Source organism: Phoenix dactylifera, chromosome 1 (assembly GCF_051530095.1).
Source record: "Phoenix dactylifera cultivar Ajwa chromosome 1, Ajwa_hap1_PhDact_Kaust_v1.1, whole genome shotgun sequence".
Lineage (NCBI taxonomy): Eukaryota > Viridiplantae > Streptophyta > Magnoliopsida > Arecales > Arecaceae > Phoenix > Phoenix dactylifera.
Genome location: NC_143190.1, coordinates 54,565,618 through 54,578,026, shown reverse-complemented (window position 1 = coordinate 54,578,026; position 12,409 = coordinate 54,565,618). Strand labels below are relative to the sequence as shown.

General features: G+C 39.9%; 2 protein-coding genes across 3 annotated transcripts; both read right to left on the bottom strand.

Moving 5' to 3' along the window:
• Positions 1-320: 320 nt before the first annotated feature.
• On the bottom strand, positions 321-3,943 carry LOC103715590 (nitrobindin heme-binding domain protein). 2 transcript variants are annotated; one of them, XM_008803277.6, is made up of 4 exons: positions 3,629-3,937; positions 3,372-3,512; positions 2,304-2,372; positions 321-596 (listed from the first exon to the last, which is right to left on the bottom strand). In XM_008803277.6, exons 1-4 carry the CDS (start codon positions 3,803-3,805, stop codon positions 477-479), a joined length of 507 nt encoding a protein of 168 aa, XP_008801499.1. In that variant the 5' UTR covers positions 3,806-3,937; the 3' UTR covers positions 321-476. The 2 variants fall into 2 exon arrangements, with proteins under 2 accessions (XP_008801499.1, XP_089781846.1); XM_089925720.1 differs by lacking the exon at positions 2,304-2,372 and having other exon boundaries at positions 3,629-3,943.
• Positions 3,944-7,120: 3,177 nt separating this feature from the next.
• On the bottom strand, positions 7,121-8,200 carry LOC103715606 (aspartic proteinase NANA, chloroplast-like). The gene has a single exon (XM_008803289.4). It carries the CDS (start codon positions 8,198-8,200, stop codon positions 7,121-7,123), a length of 1,080 nt encoding a protein of 359 aa, XP_008801511.1.
• Between the last annotated feature and the right edge of the window lie 4,209 nt (positions 8,201-12,409).

Here is a 12,409-nt window from a genome sequence, read left to right as displayed (position 1 = left end):
ATCGTAGCATTGTTTTCTATTCTTTTCCCCTACAAAACCGAGCTGGAGCAAGCTTGGCACGATTTGTTCTTGGTCCTTCTCAGACCTGCATCCGTCACCCAGCATGGCAGCAGAACCACAAAACCTCTCAGATTTTGGCATGGATCAGCAAACCGCAACCACTCATCAGGCTTGTTAAACCATGACCATGACCAAGGTTTACATAATGGCTGAAAAAACGTTTATAAGAGCGACCATGCTGATTATAGGTTTAACTTTTTCGCTGTCATGACATTTTTTCCCCCTCTAACACAAGATCAAATCTCAGCGCTAATTCAAAATAAAGCAGAAACTTGGTACAGCAAATTAATATATTTTTAGAGTGACTAATAACAATCGTTATAATTATTAAACATGATTATTTTTGGTCCAACAGTAAAAAAGCTTCATTTCATTTAAGCCAATATTTGCTTCAACAGTCGCATCACATATTTATGTCAAATCTTCTTAAGTAGTGCTTTGAGATGTGGTTGAAGGCTGGTCAGATGCGTAGCCATCTGAACAACATAAGAGAGATTACCATCTGCCACTTTAAAAACTCTGGTAATTTCCTTCACCTGCCAAAAAAAAAATGATTGCTTAATAAGAATAATTTTGTTCGGCATGACTAGCTAGACCAGAATAATAAATGCTATTGATATTTGAAAGGTGTAGGCATTTGATGGCAATATTTGAGTAAAATTGATGAGTTTTAGCATAGTTGCATAGCCCAAGGCAGAAGAATCATTCTTAGCACAATGATAGTTGGTAATGACTTCCACAATATGTTTTGCACATAGAAAACACCAGAGAACTGTTAATTAGGGATCTAGCAAATATTTTAGTGTGGAAGGAAGTCAATAGCTGCAAGTCACATGCTATTGCAATCAATGGAATCATGGAAACACATAAACCATAAAAAGTGTACGACACCGACAATTTTACATGATAATGCTGCAGTAAAAATGACTGCTTCTGACAATGTTCGGAGGAAAAATTACTTTGGTTTTCTTTTCTGCTAATTGTATGGGTGCTAATTAACATCTCAAAACTTCCCCTTTTTTATTATACATCCCTGCTTGTTAATCTTTGGTTGTATGTTAAACTTTGAACTATTTTCAAATTTTTGTTGTATGTAACAGAGGTAAAGCAAGACATTTTTTCTCTTTCTTTTGCTAGTTCCTCATTGAGGGCAGAAATGTTTCTCATTATTATTAGATGTCTCTACAGAGGCAACAGTTTTCTCTTACCTTTGGTACATCAGGGTCGGGGAGCATCGTAAAATGATTCTACTTTACCACAGAGCTATGATCCAAGAAAAGATAATTGGGTGGAAGTTGAACATGAAAGTGAGCAATCATATGGATGCATTTGTGGGTGCTAAGGAGTAACTTATTCCTTAAGGAGCAAAGTTCCACACTATATTTTAGATATTCCTATTTTGCTCCATTCAATCCATTTCTTCTTATCACTTCTACCCTTTTTAAGTGTCATTTTTCAGATATTTGATACATGCAAAGCATTGGTTTACAAGTACTTAAGAAAGAAAAACCAAAAAAACAGAAAACAGACAGCTTCTTTCCTTGGATAAAGCTAAATCCACTATGTTTTTTAAAGGAATTTTTTCCTTGATACAGAGTGCTTCGTCTTCTCCTAGCATCAAATATTTAAGGCAAATATCAATTTACTTGACCTTCTCACTGGTGCAGCAAGAGAGTACAGCTGTTAGAGCAAAGGTTCTTCATATAATGACGGCAAAATGCCACGCAGCTGAGTGGGTGTTCAAAGAGCCTAACTTAATGCTCTAAACACCCCCTTTTTATGCTGTAAACTTCTACCTAGTTTCTAAACTATTTAGCTGGCTTTTGGTAGAAAATGTTTTCCTTTGTACACATGATAGATGATTCTATTCACATCTAAAATTTGAAACATAAGACTGTCAGATGACTTCAAAGTGGCGGTTCTATTGAAAAATAATTATCCCGTTAGAATTTGGGAGTCTATTGTTGGTTTTAAATCCTTCAAAATGATTTTTCAAATTTAACCACCCACATATGGCTATTTTAGAATCAATTCTTCAAGCACAATTTATTATGAGCAATATGCAAAATACAAGACATGAAAAAATACGCAGGACCAAACTACTTTTCCCACAAAGTGCAATCTGAAGAGAATGTACTCATATAGCTAGCAAGAAGTAGATGGCTGTACTTATTATTCACTCAAGTATAATGAAGAACAAATGGTTGCATAGTTTTACATTAATGTGTTTCCACCAAAAGTACCTTTGCAGCATTCCCAACTAGTTCACTTTGAAGTGTCACAATCTTTTGTTCAGCATCATAGGAACCCTTCTGCAAATTCATAAAACAGAAAAGAATGTCGATATGGAACAACATACTTCACTAAGAAAAGCTTTTGGCAATGCAAACTATAGCAAAAAATCAAGGTCATCAAATAATAAACATGTTATTTTATGTATGTGATTTCGGTAGGAAGCATTCTTGATTAAGTATTAATCTTTATCAATACCTATCCTCAATAAAAAGGACCAAAAATCTCACTCTAAATGCAAGCTTTACTCTGTACATACATTGCTAGCTTTATGGATTAGAAATAGATGAATTAAGGATTGAGAAATTTCTACAGCTAGACCTCAAATGCAATATGAATCAGTCAACTGAATTCCTAGCCAAGGCAACATTATTCCAAGAGAAGCCTGCATTTAAACCCGGAAGACCGGTGAATGAGAAGGGAAATCTAGATTTTAGGCTTCATTCTCCAATGTGAGTATCCATAATGGTCCATTGTTTGCCCAAATTCTTCATCTATTAATGTCGCAAACCATTTGATCAAACAAAACATTATCTTCTGTGATATTCTCATGGGAAAAATTGCCAAGAGATGTCATCAACAGGCTATCATAGTGACGTTCCATTGTAGCTGATATTTCCCTTCAAGTTGCCTGATTCCATTATAGGGTTAGGCCTTGACACTTCCTAAATTTCTTCTCTTTGTCTGTGAATTTTCCCTTTTTGTTAGGGTGCCAATTGCCACGCAACTCCTCGTCAAGAGATTCTCTTTCGGATCTTCGTTTGTTCCTCTTATATGTATCAACTTAGAACAATTTGGAAAAGAAAAAGGGAAAAAATCGTGCGAGGCTCAATAACTTGGTAAGAATATTGCTTCATAACCCAGATTTGATGCCATAAACGAATGAACCCGCAACACATTTCTTGTTTTTTAAATAGTAAAAACAACAGAACAAGGGAGGAAGATTACCAATTGGGAAGGAAAAGAGGGCACTGGATTTATAAAAAAGAGAGGATAGAAGAAGAAGAAGACGAAGATACCTGGACCTCCACAAGACCGGTGCTTTGGGAAATTACGACTTCGATGGAGCCGTCGGGTTTGGGCCGCCAGTAGCCGCTCTCGGCGTGCATCGGCTCTCCGGAGGTCAGCTTCCATGTCTTCTGGGAGTATGCTATCGCAGGCTGTGCTCCACCCCGTACCATACATCAGAGAGATCAATACATGACATGAGAGAGAGAGATTAGATAAATTATAGCAGTAATAATAAAACTAAGAGATGGGGATTATAATTTAGAACCTTTCCGGAGTGGGAAAATTGGAGTTCTTCGCCGTAGCGGAAGGAATTGATGGTCGGGAAACCGCCCTCTCCTTCCCCTCTCCACCTCCCCAGTAGAAAGGAAAGAGGGGCTATCGCCGGGTGAAGCGGCGGCGGTTCCGGCGGCGGAGGACTGGAACCCGCAGCTCCTCCGTCCATCTCTGTCACTCGCCCGGTCGATCCGAAGTGGGGATGACCTCCTGTCCCTCCGTTGACGGAAGCAGTCGCCACGAGAACGGCATCGAGGAGGCCGCCCCATCAAAAGTCCGTTTAGCCGTTTGGCCGGCTGACTTTTCCGGTGGATTGCCTATCACGCCGCTCACCACAGCTGACAAGTCACGGACTGACACGTACAAACACGGCTTTTATAATGAAGCTCTTTCAAATAAATAAAATATCAGATGCAGATGAAATAAAACCCCAGAACCGGAAAAAAAAAAAAAAACATACCATAGGTGCATTTGGTATGTAAGAATGATGTGGGTAAAAATGATGGTATCACCGTATTTTGATTACACTATGATAATTTTATATGGCAGTGATCCTAAATTATCTTTATTCTTCAAATCACCATCCAACTTAGTGATGCAATATTTATCTTTGAGATCGGAAATTCAATATAGGGTAATAATTTTGAACTAAAATTTAAGGACAAAAATATCTCTCAATCTAATAAAAAAAATTGATATATCAATAAATCATTAACATATAATATCAATATTATACATGATATTTAAGGCCGCAAATGAGTCGGATTAACCAGTGATTCGATCCGACCAGACTCGATCTATTTTAAAGGATTCGTTGGGCTGGGTCAAGTTCTAAAATTGGATTCGTTCTATTTTTTAGGTCGAATCTGGGTTTATTGAATTCGGATCCAATCCAACTAATCTAAAATTTAGATAATTTTGGATTTTCAATTTTACAATATGTCTCGATCCGATCCAAATCCATAAAATTATCTGGGTTCGTGGGCCGTAAGGGTATAAACTAAATAAGTCAGCTAGAGGCCTGTAATTGGGTGCTTAAGGCCTAGACTACCTGCCATGTGCCGTCTAAATCACCTGACACGTCGAACTATGTTTTATCTTGCTTGACTGTGATGTAATTCATTTTCGGATAGGTCCATGTAAACGTTCAAATGAAGTACTGGAAATATTGATAATGACGACGGGAAGGAAGTGGGTCATGTGTCTTGACAGGAAGCGGATCGGCTGGCTTGATGTGATTTAGGAAAAAAAGGGATCAACCATCTGTTTCCGTCTAGATGAAGGGCGTGCAAACTCGCATTTTTTAGGAAGGAAAAAAAAAAAAAAACTTCTGCACAGTTATCAAGCGCTGAGTGCCCCAAATATTTTTTTAGTGATATACACACTATTAGGTCCGCTTCCACAATGGTTAGGTGGCACCTTGATGTTTTTGTTTTTTGACTTATTAACAGTGATCATGAATTTGGTATGTGCAACGTTTAGGATTTAGTTTGGTTCATGTGTTGTAATTGGCTTGGTTAAATTTTTGGTTATTCAATCAAATAACTAACTTGCTTTCAGACTTTCAGTGTAAATCGTGTCCAGTCATTCAGTATCTCTACATTGCAAGATCTTCACTGTTCTTTTTGGTATCTTTTGCATCATTTATGATCCATTCTTAGTAGCATCTATGCTAGCATATATGCAATTTAACTTCTCATTTATGCTCAATCATATATTTATAACTGATAAGGTAAAAGATAAACGATCTATTTATCTTTTCTTATTTCCAGCTTGTTTGCTGAGTCCGAGAAATGAACGATCTACTTAACTTTTCATTGCCAATAATGTGGACCTGAACCGGATCCAAATTTTTTGGCTTGGGTTCAAGTTATATATGGACCTGATCCGATCCAAATAACTCGTTGGGTCAAAAATTATAGCGGTGGACCCAACCAAACCTGATCCAATTTTTTATTGAGTTGGGTCTGGGTCCAAAATTAGGATCCAAACAAGAAAACAGATTGGATCGGGGTCAATCATTACCTGACCCAATCTATTTGCACCCCCATAGATATTATATATATTGCATTTATGATATATATTGTATTATAATAAATTGTTAACCATATTATTGTTATATTATTATTCAATGATAGTTTTAAATTATAGTAGAAATATATTATTGTACTTTATATCTATATAAAAAAATTATTTAATGCATCACTTCTGTTTGCCTTATTTTTTAATCAAAATAAATATTAGGTTTAAAAAATAATATATTATAAGTACGAATAAAAATATTAATTCTATAATAACAATTAATATATTTTTATAGGATTACTAGTTTATAGGACTAATAAATATATTTTTTTGAATATATTAATGAATATTAATATTTTATTATAATATCTTTATATGATTAATAAATATATTTTTGTGGAATATATTAGAGGTCGTTTTGGTACTATATAGCCAGTGATCCTGTATTTCTATGCGATACTAAACAGGTTACTCATAGGTACCTGAACATCTTTAATCACTAGAATATAACACAATGATCGTAAATCATCGAAAATCAGATTACCCAAAGATAAGAATATCAGTGATTTAAGATCATCTTGGTGATCCTATTTGGGCCACCAAAACACCACCTAAAATTCACCTTCTTGATCATCAATCCAACTTAGCAATGTTCGGCACCATCAAGATCGACATGTCCACATACTACATCAATTTTGAGTAAGGGTGGAAATGCTTAACCATTGGATTATCTACTGCACAGATCTCAAAGAAAGATACATCCTCCTCGACCACTGGATTATCTACTGCACAGATCTCAAAGAACCCCAAACTCCATTTATCTGTTGCACAAATTTCAAAGCGAACAGTGGATGGTCTAATGGTAGATTTGTATGAACAAAGGTGAATCATTCTTTTGGGCGAAACATACAAACCTAACTCTATAAGTAAGGAGATATTGTATCCCACACGGCGTACGGCGTGTACTATGTGGCAGTGCTTGCCTGCCAATCACAACTACTCATTCATCAAGCGCTCATCTCGTTGCATTGCTACAAAAATGATCGGCGGCATGCATATAGCCACATGGCGCATGCCGTTAGGATATAATTTTTCATAAGGGAGACCCGCTTGTGATCGCTGAGCTAAAAACCAATTTCACCTTAGATCGTAGGAACAATAGAAACCATGGATGATGACCCAGTGAACTTGCCACCCTGCCTGGGAATTCGAAATGGCCAGCAAAAGCAAGTTCAACTTGAATGAATCTATATACCTGTTTTGTTGCCTTTTGATTGTGATGAGATGAGATCGAGTATGATAGCAGTGTCTCCATGCTTGGTTTCTGAAGGAGGCTGCAGCATCATGTTATTAGACATATACTAATAAAACTTTTGCCGATCAAAACATACATAATTCTCTCTACCTTCCATGTCTCATGCCTGTGAGATCATGACATGACTAGTTCGAACAATCGAAATTGCTAGACTAATGGAGCAAAACCTACTCTCTGATTCAACAAATCATACTCCCAGAAGAAACCAGTCTGCAAATTACTACCAATTATTGAACCATCACTCTGATCAATTTTCTGAATCGCCAAGCAACGCCTTCCATCTTCATCCTCGTAAAATAGGTTTGCTTCATGTGGAACAAATCGAGCTCCATCTTCAAATTCAAATGCCACTCTGGGAATTTGAATTCCATCAAACTCAGGAGCCAAAGAATTAAAGCATATATCTGAGTTGGTTGCTGTTACATTGCTGTATGGTTGAAAGAATTCTGCATATAAATCATGCATGGCCTGAAATGCGACTTCAGGCACATACGTAAACGTCGTTCCGGTGTCTAAAATGACGCCACTGTACTCATTTTCAGCATCAAATTTCCATACCCACTTGGGAATATCGAGCAGCACATCATCGAATAACAAACCTGAGACCTCGACCTGGAAGAAAGATTTGGTCTGTATTAGCTTGGTGTACTGCATTTGCTCGGGATCGAAGCTCACCCCAGATCTCTCGGTTCTTCCGAAAACCAGAAGATTTTGGTTCGATACTCCTCCGTTGCTCGAAAGAAAGTAAGAGAACATGTATCCAAATTTTGGTGCCAAGTAGCTGGTGAAGGAAGGGTGATCAGGAGACAATCCAAGGATCCCATCAGCATCAGTGAGGTCGATCAAATCCTGCGAGCTACATCCGAACATCATGCCATGGAGTTTTAGGTCCAATCTTCGCTTGTGGGATTTAATTGTCACAGTGTCGGTAGCCCAGTAACCTGCTGTTGCCGTTCCATCGACGTATTCGTGAGTATAATTGCAGAGATCTCGGGTGGAGGAGCATCGGTTGGTGCCAGTGCAATCAGGTGAGGAACAGTATACGGGAGCAAAGGTGGAAGAGCGAGAGTAACTAAAGATGTGATTTGAGAAGTTATTGTTACGGCGATATGGGAGGCGATCGCAGTAGACCCAAGTGGCGTCGCTGCCAGTATCAGGTATTAAATATAGGGTTTGAGGGGGCTCACCAAGCTGAACTGGGACTAGGAGAACTTTGGATGAAGCCATGCCTGTGGAGAATATTGGGATCTCAATGGATTGGTTCGATTCATAGCTCTCATTCCATTGGGGGGGAGGACTCGGTAGATTTCTTTGAAAAGATAATGGAATGAGGAGGCATAGCATCAAAAGAGTAGGTGAGAGATGAACAGGAAATGAGGTCATTATGGGTTGCAACATTGAAGACGGGGGGCTTAGAGCCGAGAAGTAGCTTGATGTGGTTTGCTCGAGATCGCATTACAGAAGCAGGAAGGCTGCTGTTCAAATATTAGAAAGAAGAGAGAGGTTTTGTTCCACGCTCAGAAATTAAAGGAAGGAGGGGGGGTTACCATCCCACGTACGAGCACTCTTTCTACGTAGGTTACTTTTTAAGTGCACGCGTTCATGACTTGCTCCATGCAAATAGTGTGAAGAAGAATCGGTTACTTCTCTAATACGAACATTGGCATGAGCATGAACTGATGGTCAGTTGGGAGGGCGAGATTGGATGAGTGGGAGTAAAGCAAAGCAATTGTACGTGAACAAAAAATATAGATTAAAAGAATTGTCCGCTGCTCATCATTTTTTCAATGAAATTTCTGTCCTTGGAGGGTAATCTTCAAGTGTAAGTTGGCAAATCACAAAAGAATAATATCATATTACACAAGCAAAAAAATAGTTCATATTAGAATCATTGTAGAGTCATTGATTGATTTGTGATTGATTGTGCCAAACATAGTCGACCTCCATAAAAACTGATTGTGCCAAGCATAGTCATCCTTATCAAACTTTACCTTGATTGATTTATGATTGATTGTGCCAAACATAGTCGGCCTTACCAAATTTCGTTAGCCTCCTAGTACTATATAAAGATTGCTCCTATATATTGTAAAGACAGACAGAAATATAATTATCTTCTTTTATTCTTTTATTTCAATATGGTATCAGAGTCACCGATTACAGAACAAGCTTCCATCATCTCTTCCGCCTTTGCTGTGGTCGTGGTCGTCGCTCGCAAATCCTCTGTTTCTCCTGCCTGAATTGAGGGATAGTCGAGCGGCTTTCAAAGCCCCCTTCTTCTCATCGTGATCTTGATAAAACCTTAGCTTGCTTTCTTTCTTTCTTTCTTTTCTCTTTAATTATTATTTTTGTTATTTTTTTTATTATTTTTTGTTTTACTTTCGATCAGAAAGCGGCGCTGGCCCACTTAGATGCTGTAGGGGTCAAGGGGCTCAGTGTTCTCTCTCCCGAGGTTGGCTTCATGTGAAGGGGGGAGGTTTGCTTCGTGAGGAAGCGGCTCAGGGGGTTTGTTCCCAAGCTGAGAACAACACACACACACACACACACACATACACAAAAAAAAAAAAAACAACTCCTTTTCTTCCAGTACCCTTCTTGTTCTGCAAAGGCTCCCAAAGAAGGGAAAAACCCCTGAGACGAAACTGGCAAAGACCCACCCGCGTTCACCATTCGCTTATGCGCCGCCGCCGGCCGCCCCTCAATCTGGCAAAGAGGAGGATCACGAGCGCATCCACAGTTGCCTCCATGCGATCCAGAGGAGGAGAAGAGGAGCATTGTCGTGTGCTCTGCACGTGCGCCTCGCGCTCGCTGCCATGCGCCTGTTCCTGCCGTCCGTGGCGGGATCCAGAGGAGGAGGCCCCGCTCGCGCCCGCGTCCTCCCGCCGCTGCTTCCTCTCTCTTTTTCCCCTCCATTCTCAATGGCGCCATTACAGATGAGGGAGTTAAGATTCCCCGAGAACCCGCTTCCGTTACTCCTATATCCTCCATGGCGGCGGTGGCGGTGCGCACCATACCATCTCGTCAGAAGCTTAGCGAAGGTAAATTTATTAGACGCGGTCCCATTCCAAACCCCATATGATCAGGTGAGCATAAAGGAGCGTGTCACACCGTACATCAGAAGCTTGGCGAAGATAAACTTAATAGGCACGGTTCCACTCCAAACTCTAGAGGGCCAGATGAGAATGGAGCAGCACGTCATACCATACCGTTAGAAACTTGGCGAAAGTAAACTCGACAGGTGCGGTCCTGCTCCAAAGTCCAGCAGCAGCGTGCCACGCCATCTCGTCAGAAGCTTGGCGAAGGTAAACTCGGCAGACGCGGTCTCGCTCCAAACCCCAACAGCAACGTGCCATACCATCTCGTCAGAAGCTTGACGAAGATAAACTCCGCAGGTGCGGTCTCGCTCCAAACCCCAGCAGCAGCGCCCCACATTGTCTCGTCAAAAGCTTGGCGAAGGTAAATTTGGTAGACGTGGTCCCCTCCAAACCTAAGAGGACCACACTGTAGCGTGCCACACTGTAACCCCAGAGGACCAAGTGAGCATGGAGCAGTGCACCACACCGTACCATCAGAAACTTGGCGAAGGTAAACTCGGCAGGTACGGTCTTGCTTCAAACTCCAGCAGCAGTGCACTACGCCATCTTGTCAGAAGCTTGGCGAAGGTAAACTCGGTAGATGCGATCCTGCTCCAAACCCCAGCAGCACGCCACACCATCTCATCATAAACTTGGCAAAGGTAAACTTGGTAGGCACTGTTCCGCTCCAAATCATGGAAGCGTACATTTGCATGCGCCGCCCCAGTCTTCAATCTCTAGTTTTATTTGTTGCCCCCAGCTTTTCCATTATCCAGTTTGAGGTCTTTTGCTCTTTTTCTATGGTGCTTTCATCTACAAGCATTATTGAGCTTTGATTGCCTTCTCTCTAAGATCTATCATCGCTGCAGACATTTTCACCAAAGCTCATCCTCCTGGCATCTTTTGATCTTTTGTTTCTGAACTCAAATTGGCGTCCACTTTACCACCTTGAGTTTGAGGGAGATGTTATAATCATTGTAGGACCATTAATTGATTTGTGATTGATTGTGCTAAATATAGTCGGCCTCCATAAAGACTGATTGTGCCAAACATAGTCGTCTCCATAAAGGCTGATTGTGCTAAAGTTAGTCGACCTTACCAAACTTCACCTTGATTGATTTGTGATTGATTGTGCCAAACATAATCAGCCTTACTAAACTTTATTAGCCTCCCAGTACTATATAAAGGCTGCTCTTATATATTGTAAAGACAAGCAGAACCACAATTCTCTTTTCCTATCCTTCTATTTCAACAGTTTAGAACTGAAAATGGCTTCCAGAATTTCAAACCTTAATTCCAATAGTAGTACCTTTTTTTTTTTGGGAATGAAAAGGGAGGCAGAGATAACCATCCGGCTTTTGTTAAGATCATCAAAAAATAACAGTAGAGAGGGGAAAAGATTTAAAAAAGTTAAATCACAGCCCGTAGATATCTTGAATGCCAGCCTTAATGAAGATCTCAAGAGATATTTCTAATGTAGACCGGTCATGGAAGACGCGAAGTCCTTCTAGGGCCACGGCCATAATAGATGAACATAGGAAAAAAAAATATTCTGAAATTCTGTTTTTCCAACACACCAACGCAATAGCCTTACTGAAAATTCCTTCGAATCCAATCAAGACAATGGTAACCAAAAGAGGATTGAGGATATAGCTGTTGAATTAAATCAAATAATTTAAAATTTGAAAACCAAAATTGGTTAACGGCCAAGTGGCAAGCATCCGTGCACAAGCAAGGGAGCAAACATGGAAGAATTTCTAATGAAAGCAAACCATGACAAGTGTCATGTATCCAGCGCAGGAGCAAACATGGAAAGGCCCCTCGAAGAAGGAAGGAAACATGAACGGCCAAGATGCAATAAGCCGAAGAATCAAAGGAGTACAAGAAGACACGCCATCAATCCGCGGGAGGGGAATCTTCTTCTTTTGACGTGCCTGAGCCTATATAAAGGGCTCTAGGGATTATTTCAAAGGACAATAAAAATTTTCTCTTCTCCCTATTCTAAGAGTCTAGATAAAAAAAGGCTCTAGGGATCATTGGGGAGAAAAGAAATAAAGAAAATTTTTCTTCTCCTCATAATTTTTCTAAGTTTCTTTTGAGCTATCTGCAAGCGTGAACGTGCTCTTCTTTCTTCCCTGGAGGTGCACTGACGGGGAAGACGTGGTTCTGTATTGGGTCGTCGTATCTCTAGGAGATCTGTGTCAGCAGATCCGTGCGTGGGGGGCATAAACTTTCCTGGGACAGCGCATCAGCGTGCTTCGATCCACAGGCCATCTTCTCTCTCTTTCTTCATTTTATTATTATATTGTCAAGTTAGTTATTTGCTAGTTTATTCTTCTTATTTATTGTTTTTGAATATTAGAAA

Excerpts from the sequence above, each read along its gene's own strand:
- LOC103715590 (XM_008803277.6), bottom strand. The coding sequence starts at position 3,805 with ATGGACGGAGGAGCTGCGGGTTCCAGTCCTCCGCCGCCGGAACCGCCG. Across the intron at positions 3,513-3,628 it reads AATTTTCCCACTCCGGAAAG|CCTGCGATAGCATACTCCCA; the intron begins GTTCTAAATTAT and ends GGTGGAGCACAG. Across the intron at positions 597-2,303 it reads TAGTTGGGAATGCTGCAAAG|GTGAAGGAAATTACCAGAGT; the intron begins GTACTTTTGGTG and ends TTTTTTTGGCAG.
- LOC103715606 (XM_008803289.4), bottom strand. The coding sequence starts at position 8,200 with ATGGCTTCATCCAAAGTTCTCCTAGTCCCAGTTCAGCTTGGTGAGCCC.